General features: G+C 53.1%; 1 protein-coding gene across 1 annotated transcript; it reads left to right on the top strand.

The window, feature by feature from the left end:
* The first annotated feature begins 13 nt into the window (after positions 1-13).
* Positions 14-23,015, top strand: KIF18B (kinesin family member 18B). The gene is made up of 16 exons (XM_075561972.1): positions 14-110; positions 12,224-12,551; positions 13,160-13,317; positions 13,617-13,721; positions 13,897-14,007; positions 14,090-14,287; positions 14,430-14,606; positions 15,234-15,308; positions 15,418-15,518; positions 15,936-16,122; positions 16,748-16,851; positions 19,761-19,951; positions 20,185-20,713; positions 21,168-21,257; positions 21,568-21,671; positions 21,892-23,015. Exons 2-16 carry the CDS (start codon positions 12,239-12,241, stop codon positions 22,053-22,055), a joined length of 2,607 nt encoding a protein of 868 aa, XP_075418087.1. The 5' UTR covers positions 14-110; positions 12,224-12,238; the 3' UTR covers positions 22,056-23,015.
* Positions 23,016-23,434: the final 419 nt, after the last annotated feature.

Below are 23,434 nucleotides of genomic sequence, written 5' to 3'. Positions count from 1 at the left end.
GCGGCGCCGGACGGAGGTTGGCGTGGGTGGGGGAGGTGGCGGGGCCCCTTGCCTGCGGCCCGAGGAACCCGGGAGCCATCGGTGACCCCAGCGGCAGGGAACCACGCAAGGTAAGCCCTGGCCCAGCGGGCTCCAGCACGGAGGTCTGGGGCGCGCGGACCGGCTGCTTCGTGCGGGCCGTGAGCGTGGAGCCCAGAGACCGAGCTCCCGGGCCCCGGAGGCAGGTCCTGCATGGCCGTCTCCGGAGCAGGCGGGGAGCGGTGCAGAGCTCGGAGCGCTTCCTTGTGCTTCTGCACGGGGGCGGGGGGCATCGCGACCTCTGGGCTTCTCGGTAGAGTACCCCGGCATCTCCCGCCCATCTTCGTGTCTGGGAACGGGAGCTGACCTGCTGGCCAGGCGTGGGAGCGCGGGGTCTGCCTGCACACCGGAGGTCCCAGAGCAGGAGAGCCTGCACAACTGTGTGGTGTGGTTAGGCCCCTACCCCACATCTGCGCTGGCGAACGGTGGATTGGATGAAGAAAGGACGGAATCTATGTGACCCCAAACCAGACTTTCTGTTACTGCTCCGAGGTGCTTTCTTAGCTGGGGCCCTTTGGCTGTGGTCTATGCCACCGGATTTTATTGGGGGGCTTTATTGAAGACCTTGGTTCTTACGGCATTGTGAGGAAAGGCATTTTGTACTGAACACGTATCAGGCTTGAGTTAACTCATTACATCTTCGCAACAAACCCAATGAGGTAGATACTTAATGTTACTTATTGCAATGTCCATGCTGGAAAAACCTAGCTCAGGGAAAATGTGCACAAGAATTCTCGGAAAGAGCTTCTTTTCTTTATAGAGAAAGGGCTTTCTTCAGTTTCATCCTACTTGTAGTTCCTCCTCCATCCCCATAGCCTGCATGTTAGCAACTGCCAACATGTCCAGACCGTCCTGCGTTGTTTATTATTCCTTCCCCCTACTCCCAGCTCCTGAGAGCTATTTTAAGATAACTCCATTTGTCCGTCTCTATAGTATCAAACGCAGCCCCATATATACAGTAAGAGCAAAAACGAGCAGAAGAGCATTTTAGTAAATGAATAGAGGGTTAGTTTAGCCCAAAGCGGTGTCTTTGCAAAGACTAATAAGTCAAACCTTTTAGAAATGAAGAGAGGAAGCACACAAATTGTATTAGAACTGAAAATAGGTAGATGATTTCAGTTTGAGGCAGTAAGAGAGAATGAAAAAAGGACACCCTTTTTGCTAGTGCCTTTAGACACATTTTCAGAAAAGCACAACTTACCAAAAATCACTCTAGAGGTTGTGGATTTTAGAATAGGACCGCTGAGGAAATTAAGTGCATTTATAACCTACCCTCACACCACTCACAAAATTTCACCCAACCCCACCAGAAATTTACAGGTAATTAAGAGACCGTTCCAATCTTATGCCAACCTATTTTATGATACTAAACCCAGACACCTCCCACACCCCACCCAAAGAATTACAGGTCAGTTTATTTTATATATGTAGCTGCAGATTTCCTATGTAAAATATTAGCAATCAGAAGCCAAGCTATATGTGTGTGTGGGGGGGGCCTTCAAAAAGTTCATGGACAAAGAATATGATTGTACCAATTTTTCTATGAATTTTCTAAAACCTCCATGTATATATATTGTGACCAATTAGGGCAGATCCTATAAACAGGAAGATGATTAACATTAGAAAATTTATTAATTTACATATTCATAGAGTAAGAAGAGAATATAATCCAGTAGATACAGAAATAGCATGTGGTAAAATGTAGTCTTTGTTTATGATTATTTTAAATAGATAAGTTAGACATAGATGTAAATTTCCATAAATTGACAAAGGAGGTCTATAAAAATAATAACAAGCATCACATTTAATGGTGTTCCAGCTAAACTCAAGGAAAAACAAACTGGCTCAAACAATTTCTGCTTCCATTTACTATGTTGTGGGAAATCCCAGCCGTAATAATAAAAACCCATTGAGTCGATTCCAGCTCAGTGACCCTTGAGGACACTGCAGAACCTCCCCAGAGGGTTTCCGAAGCCGCACTCTTCACGGAAGGCTCTTCCTTTCTTGGGGGAGCCGCTGGAGAGATCAAGTCGCAGACTTTTTCATTCGCAGTGCCAGAGCGCCGGCTGGAACCACCGGACAAGCAAAATGAATTATAAGACACAGAACTATCAGGAGTTGCCGTAAGATTATTTACTTAACAAGCCATGATTATTTCCTTTAAAAAACATACCTATAAATCATTAGATGACTAAATTATTAGCATCAAGAGCATTCAATACAGTTGCTAAGTATGAGATCAATGTGTAAAATTTATTTGCATGACTGGCATCTCCCAAAAGTAAAGCACGTATGGTGTGCATACCTAGGGTCACTAGGAGCTGGGATCCACTTGAGAAGCAGAAATTTTCGGGGTTTGGTTGTTGCTTGTTTCGGTGCACCGGAAGACTTTCCAAGAGTAAAAAGAACCAAAAAAAAAAAAAAAAGTAAAAAGAACCTACCGACTAGAGAAGAAATACCTGGCAGCGCCGCCGTGTTTGACAAGGAACTGCTCTCTACAATTTATAGAGCACTTTAACATAACACGCCAACAACTAAAAAGACAAGCAATCCAATTTACAAATGGACAGAGGACACGAACAGACACTTCACCAAAGGAAGGCATTCAGGCAGCCAACAAAGACGTCAAGGGACGCTTGGAACCCTTAGCCAATTGGGAGGTGCAAGTCCAAACAATGGAGCGCTGGGCCCAGCAATAATAGCAATGATCCAAAAACACAGACAAGGAAAGGAGCGAGGCTGGCAAGGGCAGGGGGAGATTGGAACCCCAACAGCACTGCTGTCGGAATTCCGATGGGGCTGCGTACCATCTTGCAGCACGGGAGAGCCGGGATGGCATTCTGCTGAGTGAAATAAGTCGGCTCCAAAAGGACAAATGAGACCACTGATAGGGAAAGTCAAGGGAAGGTTTACGTGCAGAAAGAAGCAGTTGATGGTTACCAGGAATGAGGGGAGAAGGGAGGGCAAATCATTGAGTCGTCATGTCACAAGAAAGGGGAGCTCAGCCCAGCGTGAGCGACGATGCAATGGGAGACCCTGTGAGATGGGCAAGCGTAAACAGCAACAACGGCAGGTTGAACTATACCGTCCTGCATCGACGGGAACACAAACCATCATGTCCGAGTAGCTACACGGGTTAGCACCTTAGGGGAATAGGTGTAGGGTGCCATATGGGAGTGCGCCCGCAATTGTATATAGTTTTGCCAGAAGATATTTCTCCATACATATTTAGGTAGGCTGCAAACATATTCCGGCTCATGGTAGAGCATACAGAGGGTAAAGTCATGTCGACTTGGCCGTAACCAAGCACTCGAAGAACTGCGTCACTGGGTTTGAAGACTTGGGACGTCCTGATCAACGGTAAAACATAGCCCCTAAAGACACTCTCTGTTGCCTCGTTGAATAGGGAGCTTGTGAACAGCCGTCTAAAATGCGACTATTGGTTTCTCCAAAGCACCGAAGAATAAAGAAAGTCGGAAACCATTCGCCCAAAGGACTGAAATGCTGAGACGAAAATCAGTAATGGTTCCCGACCACCACGCTGCTGGGGTCACAATGGAAGGTCTTGGGCAGAACGGGAGTTAAACATAGCTCTGAAGTAACTGTCACAGAAAGACCAGACTTCCTAGTCTGGGAGAGACCACGGAACCCTCGCGACTATGGCCCTTGGGCACTTTTCAATTTTGGACTGAGCCTACTCCCAGAGAAGACCTTTCAGCCAATCAGTCAACAGGCCCCGAAAGTGAACGCCGACACTGGGCAGGAAGGGGCAGAACAGGTGGGCGAATGGCAACTGGGAACCGGGGGGGGGGGGGGGGGGGGGGGGGGGGAGAAGTGAGGCGAGGGTCGTGACCTCAGTGGTTTGCAACTAATGCCATGCAGCGAAATACGTGCGGCTCTTTGAATGGGAAATGAATTTACTCGGTCGGCTTTCGCCCAAACCACGATAAAATGCACCCCCACCCCCAAACAGTTGTTATTTTTACACACCAGCAGCAGTGAGTCATCGTCAGAACCAAGCATTGTCCTGCCCTGCATCCTGTCATCCACCGCGTTCACGTTCGCTGCTATGCTGAGTCCACTGTTGGAACGCGTGTATTTTGAGTTCCTTTCAACCCTAGGGAACTCGTCTTCCAGCACTGCCCAGGACAGTGATCTATTGGGATCCCAGATGAGGCCTCTCTTCCTGGTCTGTCTCAGTCTGGAAGCGCTGCTGAAACCGATCCTCCATGGGCGACTGTGTTGGTATTGGAATTCCTGCCTAACTCCACAGGGAGAATGCTGTCAGGAGGACTCGGGTCCAAAGGCGGTCCTGTGATGTTGCTCCTCTGGATCCTAGGAAGACCCCACTCCAGGGCAGAATAAACACCAGGCCCCCTGCTTTCGAGTTGACGCTGTCTCAGTGACTCCATAGGACAGGGTAAAACTGCCCCTGTGAGCTGCGGATACTGTAACTTTTTAAAAATCATTTTATTGGGGGCTCTTACAGCTCTTATAACATTCCATACATCAAACATTTGTCCATATGTTGCCATCATCATTTTCTAAACATTTACTTTCTATTTGAGCCCCGAGACTGTAACTCTTTATGGGAGTAGCAAGCCCTGTCTTTCTCCTAAGGAGCAGCTGGTAGTTTTGAACTGCTGACCTTGCAGGTAGCAGCTGGATGAGTAACCACTGTGCCACCAGGGCTCCTTCGGGCACAATAGCCCAGTGATAAAGGGCAGTGCCCCTGGGCACAGGTGGACCAAGGTCAAGTTCTACCCTGGCTGTCTCCCCTCTATGTGACATTAGTCTTGGTTTCCTTGTAAAGTGGAGATGGAACAATTGTATCGGTGCGTCCATCCCTTCGTGAGGTCATTGTGAAAATGAAATGAGAACACTTGTAGAATATTTAGCACAGAGCCTGACCCACAGTAAGCGTACCAGTCAGCTGAATAATAATGAGTATTTATTGTGAGACTTTGGAGCTTAGAGTCTGCTCCCCCGTTGGTGTGTCATTCAGATGACGTCTGCTGCGTGCTGACGTCATGATGCCCAGCTACCTGGGACCCACGACTGGGGCAGAAGAGGGCCCTGCTCTCATGGAGTTTACAGACAAACAGCCCTAGTGAGGGAAGGGTTGGCGGAGCAGTGAAGGTGGCTCTGGGGGTGACTAGATACAGAACTCCATCCTGAAGCTAGGGTTCTTCCCGCCTCCCCAGCTCCCAGCGGCTACACCAGTGGCTCTCCATGTGCCTGATGCCGCGCACCTTGCATACAGGTCCTCATGTAACGGTCCCCCAGCCATAACATTGTTTTCGTTGCTACTTCATCACTGTCACTTAGCTACTGTGATGAATCGGGCAACCCCTGTGAAAGGGTCGTTCTACCCCCAAAGGGGTCGCAACCCACAGGTTGAGAACCACTGGTCCACAGAGAGAATCCCCTCTAATTCTTCTCCATAAGCTTCTCAGGAGCTGGGGCTGGCTTGACCTGTCCCTTCTGGGCTGGGCAAAGGAGGCCACCCTGAAAACAAGCGAATTTGGCTTCCCTGTCTCAGCTGGACCGAGCACTCGCCTCTGGGTTTTAATGAGCTGCCCTGGGTTAGGGAGAGGACGTGACTGCGGCTGGCTCAGAACCCCGAAGCTCTTATTAAGGAATCATCTCCCTTGTACTTTGGGCAGAAATGCTCTTTCCAACGGGGGATCAAAGCAAACTTGACAAACGTTCTCTCATTAATCTCCCCAGCCCCCTGGGGCGGCAGCAGATCGCTCACTGTTCTCTGACTCCAAGAGCGGAGCTGACATGACGGGGCTGTGGTGTGGCTCCTGGAAAGCCCCCCAGCCTCAGACGCCGAGCAGCGACTGGGACCCAGGCGTCCTGGCTGCACAGAAGGTCACCTCCCTCCCCGGCCCCCCCCCCCCCCCCCGCACTGTCTCTGGAAGAAGGAAAACATCTCATTAGGCAAACAGTCAGCCTCGTCGGCCTTGGGCGGCAGGAGGAGGGAACGGTAAAGGTTATGTGCACTCCGTTGGCACTGCCCTTTTTAATTTCCTGCTTAGAATGGGAGGCTGCTCCGGAGCTCCTCCGCAGAGAAAGCCTTCCCAGCGGGGAGCCGGACTGTCCCTCAGGCGGCCCATGTAGACCCTGTGTCATCGCTCCCCCTGGGTGGGGAGTTGGGGACTGGAAAAGCCCCTGGAGTCCATCTCTGGAAGGATCGAAGCTACGTGACTGGTTAAGACTGTCATGCCAGCGCAGGGACGGGACAGCGGGATCATCAGGCCATCGTAGAGCAGGCTCTGCAGTCAGGCCGTGCCTCCATCCCTCCCTAGCTTAGGGACCTCAGGCCAGTGGCTCCGCCCCTCCGCCCTCCCGATTGTCTCACTGCCAGATGGGTTTAACAAGAGCATCTCTTCTGTCTGTGGAACGGCAAAGGGGGAACCTGGGAAAGCCAGAACCTGCCTAAGTTGGGAAGCTGTCCAGAGAAGGACAACACCAGCGTTCCCCTAATAGAGGGGAGGGGTCAGAGATGGCCACCCCTTGAGGGGTCTGGCTGTCATAGGTGGCCCCGGGTCAGAGGAGGGGCTGGGGCCGGTCCCTGAGATACTGAGAGAGTGAACACTTGCTGGGGATGTTGATTTTTATGGCAGTCGGCTCGCCGGGACAGGACGAGACTGAGACTCATGGGAAAGGATTATTGCTGATAGATAGCTTTCCCAAGAAGTTTGGGGGCCAGCCGACGGATACTTCCTGTCAGCTTAATTCTGCCTCGTTCCCCAAGGAAAGCATGTGCTTGCTAGAGTGTTAGTAGAAATCCCATTTTTCCTTGTTGAATGACCTTGGTCCTTGTGCCCCAGTCCGTAGTGGGAAAGCAGTCCTCTGTCCCCTTCCTCAGGAACAATCTCTGTTCCTTACCCCTGTGCGCAGGTCCCTAGATTTGGGCTGAGCTTTGCCAGGGTGGCTGTGACTCCAGCATTTCAAAAAGCCCCTTCTTAGCGGTGGGAAGCCAGCCCAGAGGAGAATTTGAAAAACCCTGGGGAGCGCTCTCAGCGTAAATGGGCAACATCAGGAAATTTCCCCGTGTCTGCCTCTGCCCTCTACATGAATAAAGGAGAAATACTCCTTTATCTCAGTAAAGGCCAAAAAAGTGAAGCACATAGGCAGACCGGCATTCTTAATGGTGACGATGGGTGGAATTCCATATGGTAACTCAACTCACGCCCACCAAGGCCATCCCAACGCAGAGCGTGCCTATAGCACAGGGTGGAACTGGAGCTGCTCCTGTGGAGTTCCGAGACGGTAACTCCCCATGGGAGTAGAAAGCCTCTTCTGTCTCCCGAGGAGCGCCTGCTAGTTTGGAACTGCTCACCTTGCTTTTAGTAGCCCAACATAGACCACGGTGCTCAGGGCTCCTTGAAGTAGATGTTGAGAATAGAAAGTAGCTGTCATTGTTTGCAAACTACATGGTGTCAATGGAAAAATCTAAGCCATTAGAACTAACAAGAGTTCAGGAGTGTGGCCAAGATGCAAGGGCAGCGTACAGAAATCGGCAGCTGTCCTTTACCCTGGCCTAAGTGCATGAGCTGTCTTTGCAAAATGTGTCAATGTATCTATTCACAAGACCTGTACAATCAGTGCCCATCAAGGAGTGAGTAAAACTCACGGGAGAATTTTACTGCCTATTCTAAGAATGAAAATAGATACCATGCTCCTAGATGGGAAAGCCTGATATTGTAAAGATGCCAGTTCCCCTCAAATTAATTTATAAATTAAAAATAACTCCATTGCAATCGTAGATTTTGTTCGTATGGTCTTAAAATCTGGTTCTAAGATCACATATAAGATGCCCAAGACCCCCCAATAAAATTTTTTTTTTAAAAAGATGCCCAAGAATAGCCAGGAAAAAGTGCAACGCATTAGTATATTATACAAACATGGTGATTAAAGATTCTAATTGAACTATGATCAGAGGGGAAGAGATTACGGAATACAATCTTTATTAAAAATAAATATTGTACTTTCGTGTCAAGAGGCTTTCCTCAACCACAGACCTAAAAGTTCCTATCTCATCCTTGTTTTTGATGATAGCTTTGTTAGCCTGTTTCTGTTTCTCAACTAAAGCTGCTGATCAACTTTCATTTCGTGTTCAACAGGCAGTCTAACAAAACCACTGCCTTGTGACTTATGAAGCAGATTCTGAGCTGCTTCTCCAAATTCTCAGTGAAAGGGATCTATCTCTTAACTAACAATGGGTAAAGGTAAAGGACCAGACTTTTGAGGACTCTTTTTCATACTAACTTCATAATCGTTAGGTAAGCCCTAGTAGCGTAGTGGGTTACACATTAGGCCGCTAAAGGCAAGGTCAGTAGTTCGAAACCAAATCACAGAGCGGTCAAATATTGTGTTAGTCTTTTGAGTTAATATAATTTTTTAACCCTAGTAACTGCATCCATGAGGTTCTAGAAAAAGAATTAGACACATCAATAGAACAGGATGAAAAGTCCAAAGCAAATTCATGAGGATCTGGTTATGGTAAATTCAGTGTTTCAAGTGAATGGAGAAATCATTCGCTATTCAGTAAATGATCGTGAAATAATTGCTGACCATTTGGAAAGAATATATTTAGAAATCACCTCACTCCACTGGCAAAAAAAGAGGATTATGTGACAATATTTTTAAAAAGTCCTTCTGTACCTTTTGGAAGGAGTATCTTCTTAGGTAAGAACAGAAAACCCATCATGGAAAAGACTGACGTTGGAGCATTTCAAAGTAGAAAATGTCGCATGGCTAGGGTAGGATTTTTTTCAAGGAATGCATGGTTGGTTTGATATCAGAAATAATAGCAAGTAACTTACCATATCAAGTGAAGGGAGGAAAAAAACATAAGCACATCAAGAGTTGCTGGAAAAACATTAGATAAAATTTGAGACATTCCTAATAACAACTTTAAGTACAAGGGAAATAGAAGAAATTACTGTGATAAAGACTATTGGTCCAAAAACTAATCTCTAAATAATGAAGTACTAAAGTCCTTACCGTTAAGGTAGGAATAAGGCAACGATAGCCATTATCATCCATATCAGTTTTAAAAAAAAACATTGGTTGGGAGGTTCTAGGGAATGCAATAAGATAAGAAATGCAATGTTTGGTATAAATATAGAAAATAAAAGATAAAAAATATAAAACTTTTTGGACATAATTATATACATAAAATACCCAATAGGCGCTAATAAAAAGAATCAGAATTAATAAGAGCATTTGAGAGGGTGATGGATGTGATGACTATATAAAAACCAATCGTGTTTCTCTGTACTAGCAATTACCAGCTGGAAATAGAAATGAAGGAAGAGGTTCTATTCATAAGAGCAATTAAGTCCATAAAATACTGGGGAATTATATTAACGGGACAATTATAGACCCTATCTGAAGAGATAGAAAATTATAAAATCTTATTGAGGGGCATAAAAAAATCTGAACAAATAGAAAGACAATAACCATGGTCTTGCATGAGAAGATTAAATATCATAAAATAAATATATAAATTAAATGTGATTCTACTTGGAATCCCAACCGGTATTTTCTGGTGGTGATAGAGAGGGGCAAGGAGGAAGTGATAATTTTTTTCTTAAAGTCATATAGAATAATAATACCTGAAAATAGCCGAGAAAATTATGAAAAAGAGTAGTGAAGGGAGTCTTTACTTACTAGCTATAAAGCATAGTATAAAGTAACCTACTGGGAACAGTGTGGTGTTGGCACGCACCAAGCCAAACTCTACCATCCAATCGATTCCGACTCAGAGCGACCCTCTAAACGGTCTCCGAGGCTTTGTAAATCCTCACTGGACAGACAGCCTCATCTTTGCCCCACAGGGTAGTTGCTGGGTTTGAACCTCTGACCTTGCAGTTTGCAGTCTAACACCTAGCACCACTAGGACTCCTGAGTGTTTGGCATGAAAAACAGAGGAGGGGGAAAGAAACTAAGCAAAGGAGCAGACAAATAGCTTAGGAGAACATTAAAGAAAGCTCAGTAATAGACTTCAGAAAATATAGTATAGTAATATGACAAAAGTGGTATTTGTCAAGCGAGAAAGGCTATTTATTAAGTGGTGCTGACACCGCTGCCTTTCTGTCTGGGAGAAAATAAACTTATATGCCCATCTCACTGCATGTTAAAACAATTCCCGGAAGCTTAACATTTTTAAATTTAAAAACAAAAAACCCACCAAGTCATAGAAAAAAATCTAAGAGACTGTGGTCCATCTAGGCATTGAAGAGACAGACCTTTTTAACAAAGAAAAACCCTAAAAGAAAAGATGGACATATTGCCTCTTTAGGCATATAAACATTGTATAAGGCAAAGATCTAGACAAAGCCAACTGACAAATGATAAATTGGGCAAAGATATTTGTGATATAGATGTTAAATAATGTCCAGAGCTCTTAGAAATTTGTCACAAAAGAACAATCAGCCCAGCAATAAAAAGAAGAGTAAAATAAAATATGAGGTACAGTTCGGATAAAAAGAAATACAAAAAAGGGGGGGTGGAGGGGGAATAAATAAATAAATAAATATAAATGCCCTTGCGAGTATCCAGGGAAATTCAAACAAAGACGACAATGAACGACCACCAGATTGGCCAGAAACTGCTCCGGCCCGTGTTTGGGTAAGGATGTAGAGAAACGGGCTGTGAGTCCTGGTGCTAATGAACGAAGAGTAATTTGGCCGTCTCTTCTAAAATGAGAATGTTCCCCCCTTATGACATTGCAGGTCCCCTTCTTGGTGAGGTCCCTTAGAGAGATCAGGGTGCACGTGTGCTCTGGACTGTGGAGAGGGTGCTTCTGCAGCATTGTTGCATATCGGAGGTATTAACAATAACACCTGAAAGCCAGTGGGGCTGTGGTTACGTGAGAACATTTAAATTACCTGTATCAACAGAACTGCCATTGCTGAAATGGTGTGCCCATGAAAAACGTTGAAACACCAAATGCCGTGTTCACTGTTGTCTTACAATTTATATATTTTTAAGTAAAATAGGAAATAATAATAATATAACTGATCAAGGATTCACGATGGTGAAAGGGTACAGGGAAAAGGGGGAAATGAGGAGCTGATACCAAGGGCTCAAACAGAAAGAAAATGTTTCGGAAATGAGGATGGCAACCTATGTAAAAATATGCCTGATACAATTGATGTATGGAATGTTATAAGACCCCCAATAACATGACTTTTTTAAAGTTACAGTCTCCGCAGCTCACGGGCAGTTTCACTCTGAACTACGGGGTCACTATGAGACAGCGTCCACTCGGGAGCAGGGAGTTGGGTTTTTGTTCTGCTCTGAAGTGGGGCGCCGTGCTGTCACTGTTAAAGTAACCACTGGGGTTGCTGTGGTGGGTCGGCTTTCAGCAGAACTACTAGACTATAAGACAAGGCAGAGGGCTTGACAGCGGATGGCAATTAGCCAGTGAAAGCCCCGAGAACGTGCTAGAGAGGAGCCCAAGGATGGAGACCATCAGTAGCCACAAGCCACGTCTGCCAGCCGTGTGAAGATGGCCCAGGGCCGGGCAGTGGCTCAGGCTGTCTCGTGTGGTCCACCATGAGCCCACTGGGTGGCAGCTAGCAACAACCAAGTGTATGGAGGGCGGCCCTCCCGGAAAGGGAGTCGAGAGACCACCAAGAGCAACAGCTTCGGGGCCTGGCGGGCATTTAGGGAGGCTCGCACTTCATCTTTACGATTTGTCATTTTTACAGCAAGAATGTACGAATAAGAGGACAAGTCAAAATAAAAATGGGAAAAATCAATTATACTTCGGAGTCAGGATCAATGAAGGCTCAGCTACACGGGGAGGGGTACCATGAAGGACGAGTCTGCAGGGGAAGCGGCTGCTGTCGCTTGGCAGAGCTCACACCACGTGGGTGCTGCCCCCTCATTTTTACCAGCAAAGCAGCAGGCCTCGGGGCCGGGAGCCGTCTGCCCAAGGGCTGATGGGTGGTGGACGTGGGTTTTCGGCTTCCAGCCAGGCCTCCCCACCGTACGGTTTCTCTTGCGGTCTAACACCGAGATCCCGTGTGAGGGCGGGCTGGCCAGGAGGCCCTTGAAGGCTACCCGGAGGGGGGCCCCTGGTCAGGCCTGGGGTCCGCATCTCCACTGTGTCTCTGCCCAGGTGTCAGCCACAGTGATGGCAGTGGAGGACAGCGTGGTGCAGGTTGTGGTGCGTGTCCGACCGCCCACCCCTCGGGAGCTGGAGAGTCAGCGGCGGCGTGTGGTTCAGGTGGTAGATGATCGGGTGCTGGTGTTCGACCCCGAAGAGCCTGATGGGGGCTTCCCCGGCGTGAAGTGGGGCAGCTCCCACGATGGCCCCAGGAAGAAGGGCAAAGATCTGAAGTTTGTCTTTGACCGGGTCTTTGGTGAAGAGGCCACCCAACAAGACGTGTTCCAGGGGACCACCCACAGCCTCCTGGACGGCTTCCTCCAGGGTTACAACTGCTCCGGTGAGAACGGGAGGGGGCCTGCTTGGTGACCCAACTTCCCTACTTTGTTCTAAGACGGGCCAGTGTCTTCTGGCTGGCAACCACCTCCCCCTTCAGCTGGGAGGTCTCTGCCCCTTCAGCCCCTGCTGGTTCCCATTCATTCTTCTACACTGTGCCAGGCAGCGAGGACAAACTAGCTGACCGAGCAGGCAGGGTTCCTGCCCTGGGGCACTCAGGCTAGATCAGCAGGCGCCACTAATCCCAGAATCCCACCAGCAAGAGGGTGGCTGGCAGCTGAGGTCAGGAGAGACGTGTGAGCCTTCAGCAGAGCAGGCTGACCTCGACGGCGGACGGCTTCCTTGTAGAAGAGCTAAGTCCCCCTCAGCCATGGGGAGCCCTCTACCTGAGCAGCCACAGACCCGTCGAGGACCAGGACAGGCGCCTGGAGCACTCAGACCTGCAGGGGGGATACAAGTGTCCAGACGCCGTGGCATGGTGGGCTCAGAGGTCACAGGAGAGGGTTGGGGGAGCAAGGAAGGGCCAAGCAGGTAGCAACCAACAGGGGAAGGCCCTAGAGAAGGCGAGTCTGGTCCCTCGCCACCACCCTCCTCCAACTCTGTCCTTCCCAGTGTTCGCCTATGGCGCCACGGGGGCCGGGAAGACGCACACCATGCTGGGCCGCGAGGGCGACCCCGGCATCATGTACCTGACCACCATGGAGCTGTACAGGCGCCTGGAGGCCCGCCAGGAGGAGAAACGTTTCGAGGTGCTCATCAGCTACCAGGAGGTAGGGTTGTTCCAGGGCCCAGCCCTGACCACCGCCCCCCTGACCCCCTGCCCCCCCCCCCGTCACAGCCACCCAAGGAGGGCACTAGTGGCATAAGGCCAGGCGGGTAGAGGCAGCTCAGTGCGAGGCTGCAGGAGAACTCAGCCCGCCCCGTCTTGTTCACTGACCGCCCCTGGGAGAGGGTGGTACTAACACCAGTCTGGCCCAGCACTCACCCCCCCACACACACTGACCTCCAGGGAGGGGTATACTGGAGCCCCTCCCTCAGACACCCCCCCTCTTTGTGTCCTTCCTCTCAGGTGTACAATGAGCAGATCCACGACCTCTTGGAGCCCAAGGGACCCCTTGCCATCCGTGAGGACCCCGACAAGGGCGTGGTGGTGCCGGGCCTCTCCTTCCACCAGGTGTGTGGTTGGGCTCAGGGGTCCCCTGGGGTTCTCTCACAAGGCAGTTTGGGGAGGCCAGTCTCGGGTTCTGTTGGGTGGGGGTGACTTTGGTTCTGAAGAGCAACCCTTCCTGGTAGGGGCAAGGTCCTGGTGGAGAGGACCTCAGCCCCCTCCCTGGACATCTCCTCTGTAGCCAACCTCCGCCGAACAGCTGCTAGAGATGCTGACGAGGGGGAACCGGAACCGCACACAACACCCCACTGACGCCAACGCGACGTCGTCCCGCTCCCACGCCATCTTCCAGGTGAGTGGCACATGGGACACAGTCTGGGGCAGGGCCTTAGGAGGCTCCAGCAGCCCCACTCAGCATCTCCCTCTGCTGCCAGATCTTCGTGAAGCAGCAGGACCGGGTTACAGGACTGACCCAGGCCCTGCAGGTGGCCAAGATGAGCCTGATCGACCTGGCCGGCTCCGAGCGGGCGTCCAGCACCCACGCAAAGGGGGAGCGGCTGCGGGAAGGCGCCAACATCAACCGCTCCCTGCTGGCACTCATTAACGTCCTCAATGCCCTGGCCGACGCAAAGGTGCAGTTGGTTCCCCCAGCGGAGGGCCTGGACCCCACTCCTAGTAGACGGTCTCCCTCCAGCCCTGTGCCAACGGTTCTGGGGCCCAGCCTGTAGTCTCTAGCCCAGCAACCTGACCCCACACCCATCTCCTGCCCCACAGGGCCGAAAGTCTCACGTGCCCTACCGGGACAGCAAGCTGACCCGCCTGCTCAAAGACTCCATCGGGGGCAACTGCCGGACGGTGATGATCGCCGCCGTCAGCCCCTCCAGTCTGACCTACGAGGACACGTACAACACCCTCAAGTACGCTGACCGGGCCAAGGAGATCAGGCTCTCGGTGTGTGGCAACTGGGCCCAGGGCAGCCCCCTGAGGCGGGAGGAAAGGGCAGGGTCCCACCAGCTTCCGCAGATCCCTGGGCCAAGAATTTCCTAAGGCCTCAGGAAGAGGCTTGCTGGCCTCCTCCTCAGGAAATTCCCTGATACAACCGCCAGAGTCCCCCTCCATGAGGACCCCTGGTGGCATGGTGGGTGTGCTCTGCCTGCCCTCGGCCAGGTCGGCAGTTCGAAACCACCTCCCGTTCATCTACACCCATAGAATGACAGTCTCGGACACTCACGGGGCGGTTCCACCCTGTCCTATGGGGTCGCCGTGAGTCGGCACCCACTCGGTGGCAGTGAGTTTGGTTTTGGTTAGTCCCCCTCTGTGAAGTGTGGGCGACAGCTTTATGGCCTCCCCAAGGGGCCACAGGACTCCTGGAACGGCTGGGGAAAGCCCAAAGGCGTGAATTGTCCCCCAGGCAGTCAGGACTCTGGGGTTCAAAAGCAGCTCTGCCTGTCTTCCCTGCCATGAAGGGGAGCCCGGCAAGGTGGTTAAGGTGCCCAGGACAGAGCCTGGCTGTTGGAACCAGTTGATGGCGGCGGCTTTGACTAAACTCCCACACCTTTCCCCTGGCCCTTGTCCCAGCTCAAGAGCAACGTGGTCAGCCTGGACTGCCACATCAGCCAGTACGCCACCATCTGCCAGCAGCTGCAGGCCGAGGTGAGCACCGTCGGGGAGCTCCGGGGTCCTACCAGGGCTCCACGCCCTCCCTCGCCTCCCTCACCTCCCTCCCCTCGGGCTCTGAGGGGCTGGGCTGCTTCTGTTCCAGGTGGCTACTCTGAAGGAGAAGCTCCAGATGTATGAGGCGGGAGCTCGGGCCCCCCAACAGGAGCTCCCGACATCCCCCAAACTGGCCCTGTCCCAAGCACAGTGAGTTCGACCACTCTCCTGCCCAAAGCCTTCAGCTGGCCAGCCCCGTTCCCCGCCCCCCACCCCGTCTCTGGCTTCTCCAGGGCTAGGATGCCTTGCTTCTGGTCCCACACCAAGGGTCAAGGGTTCCCACCCAGTGCCCAGCGTCGTCACCCAGAGCATGCTCAGCCCTGGGTGCAGGGAGGTGAAGGCCCAGCCCAGCCTAACTAAGCAGTACCTGTCATCCAAGAGAAGGGGGAAGGGAGGGGTTGATGTCACTGTGGCCTCAACCGGAAACACACACCCCCTCCCACCCTACTAACGCCCATCCAACACCCAAGCTCCCTCTCTGGTAGGTTCTGTGCCCCTGGGGTGCCTTCCCCGCCTTCTTTCTCCATCTGTCCCCACAGCCTGCCTCTCTCATTCGTTTCCCTGTAGCCTTCCTGGCTCCCCCGCCCCACCTCACCTTCCCAGCCAGCCCCACACCCCAGAGCTCCAGCCAGGGTCGGGAGCCCTTCGGGAGGAGAGCGTGGAAGCCATGCCCAGGGTCCAGAGGACTGAGGAAGGGATGTCCCGAGACAAGGAGCAGCCCCCAGAGGCCCAGGATGAAGACACAGCCAAGAAGGTAGGACTGTGGGGGCTGAGGCCTGGGCCTTTGGAAGGCTTGGAGCAATACTCCGCCCATTCCGAGTCCCTTTAGCCCCAGGTTTCCTACCTGGCTGTCTTCTGGCTTCGTCACTCAGAGGCCCTCGGGGCCTGTGCAGGAAGGAGAACCCTTAGGTCAGATCCTGTGTGTCTGGAAGTGAGGGGCTGTATCGGGTATCACTGGCTGGGGAGCAGGAAGGGCGCGGGGGAAGGCTGGGACGAAGAAAGCCCTTCCCAGCAACCCTCTTGGGAGCTAGACTAGTAAGTCAAGGAAGGACATTGGCCCTGTGGTTAAACACTTGCCTTCTACACAGCAGGCTGGGGTTCGAGTCCCAGCCAGTGTGCCTCCGGGAGCTGCCTCCCCTCAGTCAGTGGATGCTGCTGGCACATTGTCAGGATGCTGAGCGCGTTTTCAGCAGGGCTGCCGAAGGAAAGGCCTGGCAATCTGCTGGCAAAAATCAGCCCAGAAACGCCCTGTGGGTCACGGCAGCAGGTCGGCATGTGGCTGTGCCATCGCACAGGAGCGGGCAGCATTTGGTACCATCGTGCAGACGGCAAGACGAGGGTGGGGAGGGCTTGTCCTGTGACGCCTCCTCTTTCTTCAGGTTCCAAGCTGGGGGCCAGAGCACAGCCTCCGAAGCCCACTCCCCGGCTCCCCTGGCCTGCATCGACAGCCCCCGCCAGGCCTGGGCGGGGACCATTTCAAGCAGTAGGTGCCTTCTTGCTCTAGTCTGGGACCCGGAGGGAGATGACCAGGCTCCTGGAGCCTCTCGGGTGGGAGTGCAGGCGTCTTAGAAGCTCTGGTTGGAGTCTCCCTTTGTCATCTGCTGTCTTGGTCCTGTCACCTCCTCTGCTTACACCTCACCACTCACAGCCACTGTCTCCTTGGGCCAGGGAGGCGTGCTGGGCTGGCGTTCTGCTCTCTGGCCCGAGGCGGGCCAAGCTTGCCCCTCAGCAAGGGGGAGCAGCCCAGAGAGGGTGGGCATCAGGATGGCGTAGGGGAGGGGACTTCCCGAGCCAGAGTGTTGTCACCTGTCTCCATTAACAGGCCGACTGTGGCTATAACACCACCCACAGCCAAAGGGCAGCGGCCCTGGGGCCACCCTTCCTGGGCTCTAATGGAGAGGTGCGGCTGGTGTTTGTTTTCCTGGCCCCTGGTACATAAGTCCCCTGCCACTTGGCTGTGCCACCGCTGACCCCGCTCCCCCGCCCCCCTCCCAAGCACACTTCACGCTAGGCAGTGTATTTAAAGCTTCCAGACAGAAGGGCCTGTTTAATTTTATTTCTTGTTGGGGAGTGTCTGTTCCTGACTCAGCAAAAAATGCCACAGCCTGAATAATCAGCTCATTATCGGATGCCTGCTGCCGCTCCGGGGCCCCGGAGAGACCGGGCGCTCTGGCAGGACATCCCCTCGGTGCCCACCTGTGTCTCAGGGGTCTCTGCTTGGAGTCCCCCGTGGCGGGAGACAGGACACACCAGGGTCTCCATTACTGCTTGGCCTCGGGGTGGTCTTGTGCCCTCCAACTGCGGCATCAGCCCTGCCTGTGACACACGGGCCGTAGCCTTCTTCTCCCCACCTTTAGGGGCTGGAGCACCCAAAGGGAACAGAAGCCAAATGGTAGTAGCAGGCGGCACCCAGAACATTCTAGATCAGGTTTCTCTTGGGCTTTTGAATTTGGAATCTTAAGACCACCGGGCACTGCAGAGAGCTTAGCTTTCTCAGTTCACTGGTCTGTCAGAATTTTCCTTGCCCTTCAAGTCCTTTCAGCAAGCAGATTCTATGCTGAAATCTCATGCGGAGGACAGACGGGACAGAGCCGCTCCATCTGCAATGCACTCTGACAGTTGATTTGACCTCGAATCTGAAGCCTCCTGGTTAAAATCAGCTCCCCGTTGGTCATATTGAGCATTTGCCCAGAGTCCTGCAGCAAGGGGGCCAGGGTGAGACCCAGGGCCACCTGACACCAGGTCACAGACGCTCAGGAGCCCAATCTTGCTTATCCTGTGTGGCTCAGGTGGCTGTAGAATGAGCTTGTTTCCTTGTGTCCTTTGTAATTCATATCCTGCCCTCAGAAAGGCCCGGAGACTGTTCTGTAAAATGAGTTTAGGTTCTCTGCGCGCACACTGAGGCCCGAGGAGGGGCTTCAGAAGGGTCGGGGCAGCTGGAGCTACCGGAGGACACACTATTTGCCGTGAATAATCCCCACCGAGATAATTGGGTTTATTCGTTTCTCATAGGTGTGCCTTACTGGAAGAAAATTTACTTTATTAGATCTAAATTTACAACATCAATTATCAGATGACCTCCTAATTGCCTTTAAAAAGCTCCCCAAACCAAAGCCCAAACTCATTGGCCATCAGTTGCTTCTGACCCGGAGCGACCTGAGTCCAACAGAGGAGGACAGCCCGGTTGGCTGCGATGGACCTTAGAAGCAGATCACTCCACCTTTCTCCTAAGGGGTGGGGTGGGGTGGGGGAGGGGTGTCCTTTCCGCTTGCAGCTTAACCCCTGCACTCCCAGGGCTCTTTAAGTAGCCCTGTAGTGCCTGTGGAAAGGTGCTATATCTCCTGGACCCTCCCTTCTCAATGGGGGGCACTGACTGCAAGCACCCCTGGGCATCTCCTTTGAATCAAGATAGGCATAGCCTTTCTCCATGAATCTCCTCTCAGTCTCACAAAGGAGCTGCTCCTACTTCCAGGTCACAAAACACAGGAATAAACTAACCTTATGGTGCGTAGAGGGGAGCCCTGGCGGCTTAGTGGTGACACATTGGGCTGCCAAGCTCAAGGCCAGAGGTTTGAAACCACCCCGCCGCTCTGAGGGAGAAAAATGAAGCTCCTTCCATAGCACGTCCGTCTCGGGAAACCCACAGGGGCCGTTCTGTCCTGTCCTTTAGTCACCTGGCTTGGGATTGTGCTAAGGAACCTGGGTGGTGAGTTGGCGTTGGACCCCGCCCCACGGCACTGTGAAGAAAGGCCTGCTCGCATAGACCGGACGGAGCAGTTCCCCTCTGGAACACACGGGGCCGCTCAGGACACGCCCTCCCTGCCCAACACTCCGCCAAGAGTCCGTCCGTCGACTCCGAGCCTGTAACTGCTTATGGGAGTGGAAAGCCGGGTCTTTCTCTCACAGAGCTCTCAGTGGTTTCAAACCGCCGGTCTCGTAGATCGCAGCCCAAAGGGTAACCACTGAGCCACCAGGACTCCTTTGCTCCCTGCTAGGCACCGTTTAAAACACAGGGCAGAGAAGGTCACTTGTGCCATCTTCCCACAACCCTACGAGGTAGGTGCATTTATCCAACACACACACACACACACACCTCTCAAATCACAGAGCTGGAGAGTCAGGATTTGAACCCAGACTCCTAACTGGGATGTTGCATTGACCCTCCGGTGAGTGGCCGTAGTCACGTTCACTCCACTAGCAAGTGGTGGGGCTGAGAGGGAAGTCAGGCCTTTTATTTCAGACCTGTCACTATTTCCCTGTCACTGGCTGTGTTGTGTGGCATGCTTAGTGGGCGAAGGCTCTGCCAGCCTTGGCCTTTGGCCAGGATATGAGGAGCAGGGGCCCCAGCTGGGAGCTCCTCCCCCAACCTGGAGATCCACCCCTTCGTTGCAGGCTGGCCCTGAAGGTGCTGTGCCTGGCCCAGCGGCAGTACACCCTGCTCCAATCCGCCAACCTCCTGACCCCGGACATGGTTGCAGAATTTGAGGCCCTGCAGCAGCTGGTGCGAGAGGAGACCACCGAGGTTGCGGTGGAGGCTTCTGGGACTCCTGGCTTGGCCACACTGGAGCTGTGTTCAGAGTCAAGTGAGGCTCCCCACTTCCCTGCTCCTGCCGATCGGTGCTTTTCCAAGGCTCGGCTGGGGTCTCGGTGCTGGGGGCAAGGGTAGGAGACGGGTCCCATGGGAACGGAGATGTATGGGGAGCCTGGGGATTAGTGGTTCCTCCTTGTGTCCTATGTCTCCCTGTCCATAGTTGACAAGTCCTCCCCCCCCTGGCCAGCCTGGTTCCCCTCAGCATCCTCCTCCTCTGTGCTTAAGGGTCTCCAGGATACTGTGGCCCTGTGACCCGGACCATGGCAAAGCAACTGAGTGGCCTGGTGCCCCCTCTGGGGGTCCCCCCAGAGCCTGACTGCACCCCAGCCCAGCCATGCCAGCTGCCTTCGAGGAAGAGGAGGAGGAGGAAACCGAGCCCTTCGGAGCCAGACAACCTCCCAGTCCTAAAGCTGGGGGCCAAACGCCAGCGCCAATCCTTCCTGCCCTGCCTGGGGAGGGGCTCTCTGCCCGAGGCCCAGCCTGCACTCGGACCCTGCACCCCCCCGCGGGGAAGGACCCCCTCTCCCAGCCGGTCCCCCCGCTTCTGCCCAGCCACAGTCATTAAAAGCCGGGTGCCCTTGGGCCCTTCCGCCCTGCAGAACTGCTCTACCCCGCTGGCTCTGCCTGCGCGGGACCTCAACACCACCTTTGATCTCTCAGAGGACCCCCCCTCCCAGCACGGTGTCTCTGAATGTCTCGGCTGGGACAGTGTCCCCCAGGAGCTGAAGAGGCTGGGGCAGCCCTTTGTCCCCAGGTGAGCCGCCCTCCCCTCCCGGTGGGATGCACAGGGGACAATGGCACTAACTAGCCCTTTGTGTGATTGCGTGCAAGTTCTGGGCCCCCCTGGGAAATCCCAGTTCCCTCTGACACTGCAAATGGGGCCCTCGGAAAGCTTGTGTCCGAGGTGTCTTAGTGAGAAGACAAGCTCTGGCCCTTGTTTCCCACCGCTTCTCCTAACCACCTCAGTAACGAGCTGAGCTCCTAGCCGCGCAGGTGGAAGGTGAAGCGGTTTGACCTCCAGCTCCTGGGACGCCCCAGAAACTGACAGCTGGATGTGCTCCCAGAACAAGCCCGTCGCTCAGTTGTCAGCCCTGGCCCGTGCGGGCGCCTCCTAAGTCTGAAGACGCCGCCGAGGTCATCTTGTCCAGCCCTGCCGCCACTGCACTGAGCTGGGGCTAATGCCACCCTCTGGTTCCCTCCTTCCACAGTGGGCCCGTCTTCCTGTTCACCACCAAGGGTCCCAAGCCAACCTCTTCCCTCCCCGGAGCCTCCGCCTCTAGGAAGAACAGCACAGCGAGGTAAAGCTTGGGAGCACTTTGGGGAGCAGGGGCCCACCATAGGTTACTGAGGTCTGGGAGCAGGGCGGTGGCCACTTCTTGGGTGGGTGGGGTCATTACCTCCTCCGCAAGTGAAGGACCACAGGCCCTGGACGCACCAGGGAGACATTCAGGGTGCCCTGTTCATCCAGTGACTTCTCGCCTGGGTACCAAACCTCTTCAAGGACCTCAGCCCCCACCTGCTCTCCAACTCAGCGCCTTGCCCTGCCCCCCCCCCCCCACCCTACCAAGCCAAGAGGCCAGCCTCGATCCTTCTCTGCCCCTGCCGCAGCTCCTCGGTCACCACCCTGAGAGTGGCCCACGCCCGTCGTAGTCGCATTGCCCGCCTCCCCAGCAGCACCCTAAAGAGGCCAGCGGGGGCCCCAGCAATCCCAGGTGACAGCCGTGGGGACAGGGAGGGTCTGGGCCCTGGGTGGGAGATGAAAGTAGGAATTAGGGAGGACAAGGTGGGTCAAGACCTTGCCCGGAGGAGCCTGACGTCTTTCTAAGTATCTGAGCTTCCCTGAAGAGAGAGTGGGAGGTGGAGAGGGGCGGGGGGACAAAGCCTCACTCTTCTCCTTCTTCTCTGCCCTCCCACCACCCAACTGGCCTACAGAGCGCACCTTGAGTCCCCGCAGCTCTGGTGACCAGAGAGTTAGGGAACCTGCATCGCCAAAGTGTCTACATCCTCCAGCCCCTCCGCCAGCTGCCCCACTGGGTTCCTGGACCTGCCTGCACCCGGCCCGGGTCCCAGTTTCGGTCCTGACCTGCAGCGATTAATGCAGCAACCATGCATCGCCATCCCTCCTGCCATTCAGCCTGCTACTGCCCTCCTATTAATCTGTACCCTGTACGCTCTGTGTGTGTGTGTGTGTGTGTATAGTACTCAGTGGCAAGTGTTGATGTGTTGCTATTTTAAAGAGCACGGCCGTCTTTCCCCATCCTCACTGTGCAAGTAGACTGTGTGGCTGTTTGTGTCTCCTGCCTCAGGAGCCCTGGGAGCATACACAGTGGGGCACCCCTGAGCTGCTGACCACAAGGTTAGCAGTTGGAATCCACTAGCTGCACTTCGGGAGAACGACGAGACTGTCTACTCCCACGAACGAAGAGTCTCAGACTCCCATGAGGGCAGTTGGACCCTGTCCTTCAGGGTGCTATGAGTTAGAATTACTGGATGGCAGTGAGTTTGGAGACTCGAGGGCTCTGCCCAGTGGAGGAGGGATGAGGTTGGGGGTGTGGGGGAGTCCCAGCGGGGCTTTTCCCTGTGGCCCATGGTGGTCATGAGGCGGTTTCCATCTGAAAAGAGCAAGATTGCTTTTGTCTTTTATCATGATAGACCTAGTTATAACTGTTGCTAACTAACACTTGGGTTTATTGCTTCCTGTTCTTTTATTTCAGTGTGAGTGTGTGTGCGCGCGTGCATGCGCAGATATGTATAAAACCCATTGCCGTCGGTCAGCTTCCCCTCCGGGCAACCCCGCCGTGGCGGGTCCCAGAGCAGAACTGCACTCCGGGGGCGTTTCTTGGCTATAATCTTATCGAAGCGGATCACCAGGCCTTTATACAAATACATGCATATATATATATATACACACATACACAATTAAAGATATGAGTTTTTTATAATTTTTTATAATTGTAATGATCAATAAACAGTCTCCCTCCTCGGCACGAGGTTGCTCTCTGTACACCTGGTGGGATCACCAGGCCTTTCCATTCCTCAAGAACCTCAGGAAGCTTCCTTTTGAGTTTAGAAATTACTCCCACCCTGCCTCCTCCTGCAGCCACCCCCCACCCCCCATCCCAAACCTGATCCCTGAATGGTGACTCAGGTGTCAGGGAACCAGCCTCTGGTGGTCATGAGGCCGGGATGCATGCCAGAGGCCTGTTCTACCGCTGCACCCTCGGGGGCAGTGGCGGGCACCTCTAGGAGTCTAGCTGCCGCAAAGAGAGTTTCTGGTGGTCCCAGGTGTGAGCTGGGGCTGTGCCTATAGCCTGCGCCCAGGGCCCTCCGCTGCACACAAGTCTCCCCCTGTTCTCCATGAAGACATGGTTGGCTGAATGAATCGTGTCAACAAAATTACAGGGGGGCTATGTTTACCTTTGCTTCTGAAAACAAACACGCTAATGGTGTTTAGCATTTTGTGAGTAGTGTGTAA

The sequence above is a fragment of the Tenrec ecaudatus genome, chromosome 10 (genome assembly GCF_050624435.1).
Source record: "Tenrec ecaudatus isolate mTenEca1 chromosome 10, mTenEca1.hap1, whole genome shotgun sequence".
Classification (NCBI taxonomy): domain Eukaryota; kingdom Metazoa; phylum Chordata; class Mammalia; order Afrosoricida; family Tenrecidae; genus Tenrec; species Tenrec ecaudatus.
Note: the sequence above shows the minus strand (reverse complement) of the source record. Positions and strands in the feature narration are given on the sequence as shown.

Coding starts and splice junctions, on each gene's coding strand:
- KIF18B (XM_075561972.1), top strand. CDS start 12,239: ATGGCAGTGGAGGACAGCGTGGTGCAGGTTGTGGTGCGTGTCCGACCG. Junction 14,288..14,429: donor ATGCCCTGGCCGACGCAAAG/GTGCAGTTGGTT, acceptor CCTGCCCCACAG/GGCCGAAAGTCTCACGTGCC. Junction 21,258..21,567: donor AGGAAGAACAGCACAGCGAG/GTAAAGCTTGGG, acceptor CCCCTGCCGCAG/CTCCTCGGTCACCACCCTGA.